Source organism: Dryobates pubescens, chromosome 33 (assembly GCF_014839835.1).
Source record: "Dryobates pubescens isolate bDryPub1 chromosome 33, bDryPub1.pri, whole genome shotgun sequence".
NCBI classification, from domain to species: Eukaryota; Metazoa; Chordata; class Aves; order Piciformes; family Picidae; genus Dryobates; species Dryobates pubescens.
This window is the reverse complement of record NC_071644.1, coordinates 8,689,171-8,701,622: the sequence shown is the minus strand read 5'-3', so window position 1 is coordinate 8,701,622 and position 12,452 is coordinate 8,689,171. Positions and strand designations below refer to the sequence as shown.

At 54.6% G+C, this 12,452-nt stretch overlaps 1 protein-coding gene across 2 annotated transcripts in view; it reads right to left on the bottom strand.

Annotated features, from left to right (window-relative positions):
* The window catches only part of PRDM16 (PR/SET domain 16), a 283,417-nt gene extending 277,643 nt beyond the window's left edge, over positions 1-5,774 (bottom strand). For both annotated transcript variants that reach the window (XM_054175853.1, XM_054175854.1), the window contains exon 1: positions 5,578-5,774. In XM_054175853.1, coding sequence (XP_054031828.1) covers positions 5,578-5,614 — 37 coding nt within the window. In that variant the 5' untranslated portion in view covers positions 5,615-5,774. The remainder of the gene's footprint in view (positions 1-5,577) is intronic.
* Positions 5,775-12,452: the final 6,678 nt, after the last annotated feature.

Genomic DNA, 12,452 nt, shown 5'->3' with positions numbered 1-12,452 from the left:
GCCTAAGAGCTCCCAGTCCTGCCCATCTCGGAGTCTGGTTGTACTGGTGATGTAGGACTGAGCATGGTGGCAGCGCGGGGAACAGAGGAGCAATTCTTTGCTCTTTTTCACCTCAGTGTCTTCATCAGGTATTTTTAACAGCAACCCTCAGAAATGTGCTTGTTTTAATGCCACCCCCATGCCCCCAGCTCAAGTCATTAGAAGACCTAATTTCTATTGCTTGAACTTACGCTGCGGTCCCAACACAAAGCCAAAACCTGAGGCAACTTTATTTGCTCTTAAACCAAGATTTTTGAAACCCCCAAGCCACGGTTTTCTGCGCAGGCAGTTTGCAGTCACACAGTACCTGGCGTCCTGCTGTGTCCTACCAGACCTTTGTGTGTGTGCATCCAGCACTTGGATCTGCACGGACAGGCTTTGCACCAGCCCGGTGCTGGGACTGAAGTCGGGAGTTTCATGGGATCGGGATAACGCGCCGTCCTTTGACGCACTCGATAAACTCACATTTCTCCAGCACACGCAGGAGTGATGTAACCACACGTGGATGAGCATCACCCGCACCTCACACGCAACCTACCCCCCACGCCCACGAGCCCTGGCCGGAATTCAATCCCAAGCCCCTGCGTCTTCCCCAGCTGAAACACTTTGGCACCCTAAAGCTGCTTGCTGCTCCGCGGGTGACTTCAAACGCTCCCCCCACGTCAAATGACCGGATCATTCCTTCCCTCTGCCAAGTTTCTTCCCAGGACAGGGAGCAGGAGCCGCTTTGCACTCGCTCCCTCGACCACATCAAGCAGGGAGGGGAGAAGCGAATTGAGAAATTATACTTACAGAATCTAAATGTTTTCATTTTATTTTTTAAGACTAAACTGATCTGAAATCCTCGGTAATTTTGGTTGAAGCGCTAATTAGACATCATCTTAATTAGCGGATCAACGCCCCCCCCCCCCCTTCCCTGCCCAGAATCCCTAATTGCCTAATTGAACAGATCCGGGGCGGGGGAGGGTGAAGCAACCGCGGCAGAGGGGACCCAGCTCCGGCGGCCTCCCCTCCGCACCCACGGAACGCGGCGTGCACCCAGCCGCGGATCGGCTCGGTGTGTCCGACAGGGAATAGGCTGGGTGAGCACGGAGAGAGCCTGGACAACGGGAAAACGGCCCCGGAGGAGTGGGAAGGGAGGGATGGGAACGGCACCGAGAGCCCCGCACCTCCGCGAGCAGCAGCGCGGCTTCTCCTGCCCTGCGGCTGCTTCCCAGGATTCGAGGGATTGTGTCAGAACCCCGGGGTCCTGGGAACCCGTTTCGGGAGGTCTGGGGAGGGAAGAGGAGGCAGTAGGCTTGGAGAGGTTAAAAAGAAAGCCACAAAACGTCCGAAATCGACATCAATTTTCACTCTTCGCGTGTTCCAGCAGTGGAACCCTCAGTCCCAGCACGAATAGAGCCTGGAAGCAGTGCTTGGGCTCCAGCCTCTGCGCACCCTCCAGCCCTTTCCCCCTCTATCAGCCTTAATTAAAAATATATTTTTTAAAATAGCCAAACTCACACCACTTAAGGGCAGCCTGTACCCCGCGAAGGTGAAACCTTAACCCGAGGAGCAGGTACCGGCACCAACGCTCCGAGCTGCGGAAGGCAGAGCCGGATTCCCAAACATTTTCCAATCATTCCAGCCTGCTCGGGAGGATGCAGCAGCTCCGACTGAAAAACGCAGCCTCGAAACTTTGTCGTAGTCCTAGCAGTGCAAACCAAACGGGGCCGTACAAACCCCGGCCACCGTTTTGCCAGCACGAATATTTATTTAGAGCCGGAGATCCAACAAATGCCCATCCGTGTGTGCTTTGGAATTATGGCTGCGCTCTGCAAACCTCTTCCAGGGATTTCGAAAGGAAACGAATTTGCTTTAAACGTGCAGCGCCAAACTCATTTATTTGCCGCTTTTCTAGCCTGTACTTAATAGAAAAAAAGACCAACAGCTCCTGCAGCAACTTCTCCCAGTTCACCACTGGTTTATTTTCTGGAGGCAGGGGCACGGGGTGGCCTTCTCCCACCTGCCCTCTGCAGCAGATTCCCCCTTTTGGGGGGGGATCTCTCCTGTCCGCGCCCCCCAGGAGGGCAGAGAGTCGTCCTTCGAGACCCACAACGCGACGCAAAACGGGGCTGGGTGCGGGGTCCTTCCCGCACCACTTAACCGGGTACCGACACCCCCGGGGCTGCCGCTGCTTCTCTGACACCCTCACCTCTGGATTTACAACCACGGCTAAGGGCTCCCACACCCCGAGGAGAGCCAGGAGGTGAGCGAGAATATCCCCAGCGCCGGCGCAGCTCCGGTACCTGCCCTTCTCCCGGGGAACCGGCTGGAAATCGCCGGGAATTTCCCACCCCAGCACACACACACACGTTCAACCCCTTTTCCAAGTCAGGTAATAGAGTCCAATTCCCAGAGGAGCCTCACATCTGCTTAAAATATTGTCCAATGAAATGAAATTCTACAACATCTTGTGTTTTTAAGGCACTAGAGGCTTCTGCCCCACGTTTCTCCTCGGCCGACCGTGGCTTTATCCCGGGATAGACCCGGGCGTTAATAAATCCAGGGAGGCTGGAGCACCCAAGAGTGCGGGGAGAGGGGTGTCAGGGATGGAAGTGCAGGATTTCGGGCGATGATTTGGGTTCTCATTATCCCGCCGATGTATACACACCAAGATACACACACTCGTGCCCGCGTTTAATCTGTTTGGCAAATAAATACTCCCGGGATATGGAAACCTTAGCTTTGGACTACTGCTCTGAACTGTGATCCCTAAAAATTCCGAAGCTGGAACCCCATAAATCGTTAGGCCTTGTTTTGTGTCAAACACCCGATTTCGGTCAGAGCTCAGCCCCCCGAACGGACCCCTCGATGGGTGCTCGGAGCTTCCCGAGCTCCGGCTCCTTCACCCGAAGGGAAGCGCCGGCTCCCAGGCACTCCAGTCCCAACACTTCAGATATCCAGCCCCTGCAAACCTCTTACTCCTTAAGCTTCAGAAGCTTACTTACTGCTACCAAACTCGGAAAGCTCCCGGGGAGAGGCCGGCGCAGCGTGTGCGGCTTGTACCGCGCTAGGACCCGGCCGGACCTCGCACTGCACCCCCTCGGCACCCGTTTGTAAACTCTCGGATCCTGCACCGCACCCCCAGGCATCCGTCTGCAAACCCCCAGATCCTTCTGCGTACCCCCGGAGTGCCATCTCCAAACCCCCGGACTCTGCACGGCACCCCCCGGGCACCCATCTCCAAATCACTGTTGCTTTTTTTTGTAGAATCGAAAAGAGAAAGGAAGGGGGAAACAACAATGAAATAAAAATAAAAGGAACTAAAGTGGAATATTTCTCTTTTCATCCTCACTTTCATACCCAAGAGAGCCCAGAAAATTACTCTTCTCCTTAACAACCTAAACCAAGAAGTGATGACTTTTTAAATAAGTTATTATTTGAGCGGGGGTTGGTTTCAAGCGAGTGTTTAATGGAGGGAAAATAAAACCAAATCCCGGAATTAATTGAAAGACAGCTTCCCAAACAGCGACGTGCTGACAGCAGCGCTCGCTGCAAAACCTCCCCGACTCGGAGCCGCGTTTGTCGGCGTGCGGAAGATGCGCGGCTGTCACACGAGCGGGGGCTGTTTGGGAGACGGGTGGGGGAGATCTCGATGGCGCGCACCGTGCGCGCAATTTATTTGGGTCAAATATACCCGCGGAAAGGCAAATTGCGGGGCCTGGGTGCGCCCTGTGTGTTGTATCGCTTTGAAGAGAAGCGGCGAGCAAGAGGGGAAGGGGTCGGGACCTGCTTCCACCAAAAGAACTCCTACACAAAGCGAGTTTTTCAGGCAAATTGGGATGAGGAACCTCTCCACTCCGTCGGATAGGATCTGAGAGAAGGAAACCCCCAGGATGGAGCAGGGAACGGCAGCTGGGACCGGGAAGCGGGAGCAGAGCTGCCGCAGAAGCACCCGCTGACCTTGAGGAGTTGAAAAGCTCCCGAGTAACGAACTTGAACGACAACCTTTGAGCCCTCGCTGGATACGCTCCGGGTGCCCATCACCCTTCTCCGGCCCGCCTCTGACCTCGACCCGGGATTGTCAGGGCAGGGCCAGGCCACCTCACCTTAGTGGGGGGACCCCGGGAAGTCTTCGCCGGCCCCAAACTGCCACGCCGAGGGCATGCTGGAGGAGCCCCGGACCGCCTCACCCAACACCCCGAATTCCGCCCGAAATTAAACCACGCGATTTAACCGGACCAAGCGCCGCTGCTCCCCAAATCCTGCTCCGAGCACTACAGAGTTTCTAGCAGACACAAACTACGCAGGGACTTCTGCAGCCTCCAGATATTTCGCACAGAGCCAGAGCGAAACAGAAACTAAACAAAAATCATCACAATAATCGCGGAACGAGCATCGGGACCCTCCGCCGCACCGAGCCCAGCAGTTCATCGGCGAGGAAAAGGACAGAGAGCTTACAAATGGGTTCTAGGGGGGCCCCAAAAAAATATTTTTTACAGCCCCACTCTTGCCTACAACAACCACACTCTGCTCCTTCGAAAATCCAGCCCGAGAACGCTTCAGAAGGAAGGACGGGAAAGGGTCCCGGTGGCAGACGGAAGAAAAAAGCTGCGCGAGATTTAGGAGCTGCAATTCCAACTCTCCCCCCCCCCATCCCCCCCACCCCCTCTTTCCCAAAGTAAATTTTAAAAAATTAAAAATTAAAGACACTCCCCCACGCTCCCCTCCCCCCGAGCTTCTTAACCCCCAGCTGGGACACCCGAGCTGCCTTCAGGAGCTTCCCTCTTGGAGCCGAGAATCCAAAGCCCCTCACCGAGGGAGCAGACCCATTTATTTTATTTTATTAATTATTTTTTCTCTCCCCCCCCCCCACCCCCTCCCCAGTTTTGCTACAAATTCTCTCTCCTTCGCTCTGCTCCAGGATTGTTCCCCGAGACTCCAAACGTTTCTTTCCTCCCACCCTCCCCCCCCCTACCCCCCACCCCACCCCCCCCCGCCCCACCACCACCACCACCACAGGCTGTCTGTGCCTGTCTGTCTGTCTCTCTCCCCCCAGCGCTCAGTCTCTCAGCTCTGGGTTGCAGATGCCAAACGCAGAGCTCTAGCGCCCACTATTTCAGGAGCCAGGAATATTATTTCACAAGACTTGGAACGGCTCGGGAGGGAAAAAAAAAAAAAAAAAAAAAAAAAAAAAAGTTGCTATCCCCTTTCGTCAACTTCCAGCTAACTAACTTTCGCTTTTCTCCCGCCGCCCCGCGCAGCTCACCGCTCTCCCCGCCGCTCCCCCGGCTCCAGCGCTCCCCCGGCTGCGGAGCAACCCCGCGGAATAACCGCGGAGAGACCCCGCGGAGCAGCAGCGCTCGCGGGCTCGGTGCGACCCAGGGCGGGCGGGCGGCCGCGGCCGGTTGCTGCCGGGGGAGGGAAAGGGGCTGCAAGCCCCCGGCCCGGCTCGGCGTTAGCCCCCCCCCTCCCCTCCTCCTCCTCCAACATCCCCCCCTCCAGCCCCAGCAGCCGCGGAGCGGGGACGCGGAAGAAGGGAGAGAAAGGACCTACTTTTGGGCAGTTTTCTCGCCCTCGCCTTGGATCTCATCGTGTCGGCTTGTGGATTCCTCTCCTCCTCCTTGAGCCCAGAAGCAGCTACACACTATCTTCATCTCCCAAGCATTGTCAGTTTGGACACCTTCGCACATGCGCACAGAGCATTCAATCTGACACCCTCACCAGGGCCAAAAAAACTTTCCAATGTATTCATCATCATCAGGGTGGTTTGGCTTTTTTTTTTTTCCTCCTCTTTTTTTTTTTTTTTTTTTTTCCTATCCTCCTCTTCAGACCACTTATCTCACCCCCCTCCTCCTCCTCCTCGCTCCCAGCACCATCTCAGCCTTCCCCTGGTCTGCCCCTTTAAGAAAAAATCAGCCCTCTCTGCTTCCTAACCCTCCGCACACTGACCTTACACACTGGACAATATTTAAGGATCAAGGTGCCATCCTATAAAGAGGTGATTATCCTTATATTATTATTATTATGATGATGATTATTACTACTACTAATAGCAATGCTGTCGAGAGTTTAACGGATGTCATCTTGTCGGTGTACCTGTTTTAGACGTGCTTTTATTTTTAAGCTAAAATAATATCTGTTTACAGTAAGGTTTCAATATCAGTGCCTGTCTTTATTTTAGTCTTTCTTTTGGTTTTATCCCGTCCCCCCCCCCCCCCCCCCTTTTTTTTTTTTTAATCCTCCCTTCGGCTCAGGGTTTGGATAACTTTTTAAGAATAATAATAATAGTCATTTTCGCTTTGCCGTAATTTCTCGTGTTTCTCCCAGGATGTTTCTACTCAACAGAAAAGCTTTTACTCCTTCTCCCTCGCTTCGATTTATCGCTCTTTTTTGAACGTTTTTAACCCAAAACGCGAGCCCCACGCTCCCGCCTCTCCTTCCCGGGAGAGAGGGGCGGGAAGTGGGATGTTGGGGGGAGGGGGGGGGGTGTCGGACCGGTCGCCGCCGCCGCTCCCGGGGTAGCTCCGGTTGCTGCTTGGCCGGGGAATGGGACCTGCCCCGCGCTCATCACTCCCCAGCGGGCAGCGTGGAAGTCCCGGGGAAGCGCGGAGAGGGGGCCGTGCCGCTTTATTCTGCGTTTCAGGTGGAAGGAAGCGAGCTCGGGAAGCACTCCCGAGGGATGGGGGAAGCCGGGAGAGGCGCGGACACCCCAGGAAAAAAAAATACCAAACCACAAAAAAAACCCCAAACAACAAAAAAAACCAACCGAGGGAGAGGAAGGATAACCCCCACACGTCCCAACACCGAGCGATGCCGGCGAGCCCCGCAGGACCTGCCCGTCCCCCCCTCCCGGGAGCGAAGGTAGAGAGAGGCCGGGCAGAGCCGCTTTGAAGAAGGGAGCGGAGTGTAAATAGCCTGCTGATTGATGTGCTGTCTTTGACTGCGGAGAAAGCACTATTTTAATTCAAGTGGCCAGGTCAGATGGTCACGGAAGAAGGTTGAAAGGTAGGATTTAATGAGATTAATATGGAGAAGAGGGAGAGAGAAGAAACGCGCCTTCATAAACATTCAATAAAATAAGCGGGGGTAGGGAGGAGAGCTGCGGTGCGGGGCTAGAGGTGCTAAACCCACGGCGGGGCTCGACCAGAGGCAAAACCAGGAGCCCTCTCCTGAAGGGCACTGCCAAAACAAAGCCCAACTCCTGCGGGTGCGTCAGGGCTCCGCTGGAAGCCATTCTGCCAGCTGCACTTTTGCCCTGCAGGTGGAACTGGGGAGGGGAAAAGGGGGGAGCGGAGGGGGGGGGGGGGGGGGGAAATATTCTTTCTAATTACCGGGTTTTCCCCTCCTCAATAAACTCTTTAATTGCGAATGGGAGCAGGGCCCTTTCAGATGCTACCTAGGAGCCGGCGTTAAAAGGAAGGGTGGTGGAGCAGGAATCCAAATAAAATAAATACGTTTGAAGGGAACTTGCAGCCACGTGTCGCCCAAAAATGTTGAAATGGTGCCTGTGAATTCCTTCCCGGGGACGCGATAGGGCGCAGGTAGCTGTTTCCCAGCATGGTGGGCACCCCCAGGTTGGTAAAACAAGCTTCCCTGAGCTTCCCCGCTGGAACAGGACCTCTCATGTTCCAAACTCATTGAAATATTTCTTCTAACGACCTTGGCCGCGAGCTGTCCTCCGCACCCCCACCGAGCTGCTCCTGGGACGGACACATTTCAGCTCCAAAATGTCGTCCGGTGGTATTTTTCTCCCTGTTAATCCCAAAGTCCAACGCTGAGACCCGCGGGTAGCAATGAGAAGAGTCCCGGTAGCCACGTCCCCGTTGCGAGGACACAAAGGGCACGGGGGCCTGAGGCACCGGGCATGGCTGCGGGGGCACGGCCAGGACTCTGCCGCAGCCCTCCTCGGCACAAGCCGGGCTTTGGTGGTGGTGGTTTGTTTAGGGTTTGGGTTTTTTTTGCCTAAATCCCCACAATTCAGATTCCCTCTCGGAAATCGCTCCTGCGCTAAACAAACCAGCACCGACCGAGCCTCTCGCAGATATTTTGGGGGACGCAAAATGATTTTGGGGGTGCACGGAAAAGGGGGGGGGGGGAGTTTCCTTCACGCTATAGCCGATACTTTTGCAAACGAAGGCTCAAAGGAGCCTTCGAAAAGCGGCTGTGAGGCGGCGGGGTCGGGGTTACCCCGGGTTTGCCTTCGCTACTGGGTTTCTTTGCCTGCCTTTCTCACTCACTCCAGCCACGGTAGGCGCTTCCCGGGCAGAGCCGGGCACCGAGGCCGGCAGGGTTGGGCCGGGCCGGGGGTAGAGTTGGGAAAGGGGGGAAAAAAATAAAATATGGAAGGGCGAAAGAAAACAACTAAGAACGAATTTTGAATGCAAAGTGCCGCGATGTGTTGGCGGCGGGCTCGGAGGCGTGCGGAAGGGGACACGCTGTCGTCTCCGAAGAGAGCAGGGTCCCGTCGGTCATTTCCAAGGTCCTTTCCCGTCTAAACGGTTTTCTAGTCCCAGCACCGGGAATGGGCAGGAGGTTGAGATCCATCAGCCACCAACCCCCGGGAACAGGCCCCTCTACGCAAATATTTTTTAAAGAGGAAAAAGTGCTCGAAAAGTGGCAGGGATGGTGGCGAGGGCAGGAGCCGGGAAGGCTGCGGGGACCCCGTGTCCTCTCGCCACCCGTTCCAGGGCACAGAGATAGATCCACGGCTGCCAAAGGTGTTTCAGCCATGAACCTCCGGGGATTCTATGCTCCTGGGCATAACAAAGTCCCCGGAGTAAGGTGTGCAGCTAGGGGCCGGGAAAATCCTCGCAGCCTCCCCCCAGGGTTCCCACCAGCACCGGCCAGGAGAGCATCCTGCGGCTTCCATTCACTTCTGCAGCCTGCACCTGCCTAAGTGCGTGGCGCTTCCACGGAAAACGGGAAACTAGTTAACGTGGAGGAAGGGAGAAGGACCAGGAAGCTTCTCGGCTCTCCCGGGTCAACCCGGGTGGTTGCCCAGGACCTGGCATTGGGAGCTGCCCGGCCCCACACACCCGAGGACTTTGCGGGGACTTGTGCCCAAGGTGGGCTTGGGGCACCCCTGGAAATGGCTGAAGGGAATTAAAAGGCTCCCCTGGAGCTGGACGCTTTTTCGCCGAGCCTTAATAATTATTTCCTTCAGGGAAATGAGCAGCTGTTCTCTTTCCCAGCACCCCTTGTGCCAGGGGACAGGGACAGGCAGGGCAGGGCACAGCCGAGCCGGGGACTTGGCGGGCTACAAGCAAATGCACACAGGCAGCGAAATGCGCCTGGGAAGAGTTTATATCATGTGCCCTTGCTCCTGTTTGCACCTTTCTCGCCCAGCTAATATACATTTCAACACAGAAACTCCGCAGCGTGCCACATGCGGGGGTCTGGGGGCAGCTCTTTAAGAGGGGGGCTGGAGCTGCTGTAATTTACGGGTGGTTTGCCTGGCATTTTCACTACAGAGCCCTCTGTTCCTAGGTACTTTATGAAGCCAGATTGGAAAACACGCTCCAGGTGAAGCTTTGCGTTCGAACCTCTCTGCTCCATTTCGTTCCAAAGCAGCTGTAACATCGCTGCATCCCCCTCCCCGGGTCCTGGCTTTGGGGTCGATGGAGGAGGTGGGGGTGGGCACAGGCTGGGCACGCGGGGTTGGCACCCACTCGGCATTTCGGAGAGGAAAAGGCGTTTCGCGAGTTGTTATGCATAAGTATTTTTAAGCAGTAAAGAAGATTAGAACGGCTGGGATAGTCCGGCTTGTCCGCACGCAGAGTCACCCCTTTCCCTTCCCAAGGATTTTCGCATCAATTCCTTATTGTTTCTGCGCAACTTTGCGGGGAGATTAGGGCAAGAATTAATATTTTTCAAGTACGCACGATGCCGGTGGCACACAACCGGGGCTGCGCTCCGGGAGGGTCAGCCAGCCGCGGCCAGATTAGGTGGTAAGAATGTCACACGCTTCCCTAGGGATTTCTCCTTCCTAATCTGCCATTAATAAGCGGAGGAAGCACACACAAAACCGCCACCTTGTAATTAGGCTCTGCCTTAAACCCACGCCATCAGAGCAGCTTTGCCTTTCATCCCCGCCGCTGCCAAGGAATTTCAACACCTTTCGGACGCGGGGTAAAGCCCCCACCCCCAGAACCCTGCGTGATGCTGGCGCAAGGGGGCGGTTAAGGACAGGCTGGAGCCCGGGGACTGCGGGGTCAGAGCCGGGGGGGGGGACGACCGTGGCTCGGGAACAGGGACCCACCGAGTATCCCTCATCCCTTCCTTCTGGAGGAAGGTGTTTGGGGTTCAGAGCAGCGGCTTTAGCTGCCTTCCTCAGCGAGGGGAAAAAATGTCGCAAAATAATAATAAAATACAAAATAATACTGAAAAATAAAATAAAAAAAAATAGGCTGACATAAAAATAAAAATCAAAGATTGGCTGCAGCCTCCCCGCGGTTAGGAGCCGGAGGCAGCCCGCGGGGTCAAGCAGAGCTATCGAGCCGAGCCAAACCGGGCTCTCCACCGGCCTCCCCCGGTGCCGGTCCTTGCCCACAGCCGGCAGCCAAACCGAAGCAGCACCTCACGAACAGGGCTCTTTATAGGCAGGTAAAGGCTGATTTAGGCTGAGTCTATCACCCACGCCACGGACCCGAGTGCCTCCTTCCCTAAATAAATCTATTTGCATAACTTTAGTTTAAAACACCCCCCCCCCTTTTTTTTTTTAACCCGAAAAAGCTTTGAGAAGCTCCTAAACAAACACCACGCTGAGAAAGACAAATGTCTGCGTTTTGTACTGGGGGAGGGGGTGGAAATTAAGCCACTCTTAGTGATCCTTCCTCCCCACCCCGATATAGTTCATTGCCAGAAGGTTATCACTACAAATCCCATACAGGCATCTCACTGTCCTGCAGCTCATTTTCCCCCATGCTCGAGCTGCACTGAAATCGGGGTTTGAATGAATAAAAATAAATGTATTTATCAGACTTTTTTTTCCTCTTCCCCCTCCTTATTTACCGAAGAAAACACTGGCTCCTCTGGCCATGAAAACCCACCGTGTAAATCGCCAGTCAGGAGTTAGCAAAAAAACCCCTTGCACAGCTCTAAGAATTCCTGCGAATTTGTTACACTTTGCCCTGCCAGGCTAAGCCTTGCTGGGGAGGGGTGGGGGGAAACGAGGTAAAAATTCACGTCCAAAAAAAAAAAAAAAATCAGTAAAATTAAGTCGTCGAGAGAACAGCAAAATTTCCATCTGAATATCAAACTCGAAGGGGATTATAATTAGAATCGTAAAAGATCGGGTGCTGTTGTCTCTCCAACGCCAGCCTCTGAACAGACACTTTTGGGAGGATGTAAACACAGCAGTTTCAATCCTGACGGTCTCTTGGAACGAAGGGAAATTAAGGAGTTAGAGTAATTGATTTTAATTTTAATTTTTCCCCCCCTTTTTCTTTTTAAAGACGTTTGATCAAAATATTGTTGCGTGGAGAGCGCCTGCCAAATGAAAGCAAACTGGGAATGGAAATGACGGGCTCTGGAATTCAGTTTTGTGGTGGAAGGAGCCCAAGTGCCATGGCTCCCAGGGCAGAAGGGGTTTGGAGTGGTCCTCTCCTGCGCTGGTGGCACTGGGGAACAGGTCCCAGCCATGGAATTGTTGATCAAGCGTTTTTGGTTTGTTTTTTTTTTTTTCCACCCTAAATACGGCGTTTTTAAAGACACTACAACGATCTATGCCGCCTTCCTGCTCGAAATTCACAGAGCACCCCCGCTCCCGAAAGGCCAGATCCAGACGTAACTTGCAGCGGGACTGGGGCGCATTAACCCTTTCATCCGGCACAGGAATTCCTTTTGCCGTGGTGGGGAGCATGCCCTGCACCCCCGGGGGCACAGCAGCAATCCGGGCAGCCCGGGAAGAGAGTTGCTTTAATTAAGTGTTATCAACAAAGTGAACGAACCGAAACCCCTCCAAATTTCATCTGCTGTCCTGCCAAAGACCCATGCCGGCCTCACAGCAGTTACCACCCATCTCCAGAGGTGCCCCCACAAAATTCCCTAACGCTTCCCAGGGGCCAGCTCCCTCTCCTCAGAGTCTTGGGGTACCCGGGAGGGTCCTCCCACTGTGTGCAAACGAGGGACTGTTTAGTCCCCTGGCAGCCTAGGATAGGCTGGGACGCAGGGGGACAAGGTGGCCCTGGTTCTCCCCCCGGCTTTCGACGGGGACGCGGCGATGGGTGAAGCGCAGAGCCCCCGCGGGTTGCGCTCCTGCTTTTCTTGCGCTTTCCTAAATAGTGCTGGCTGCAGCGGAGCTGGCTGTATAATTATTAGCTATTAATTGAGTTCAAGACCTTTTACGGCTATGGGAAATGAGGAGTCCGACCACTAATCCCAAGGAGGGGCTGCGCACAGCCAAGAGCTATGAAAATAACATCCAGGGC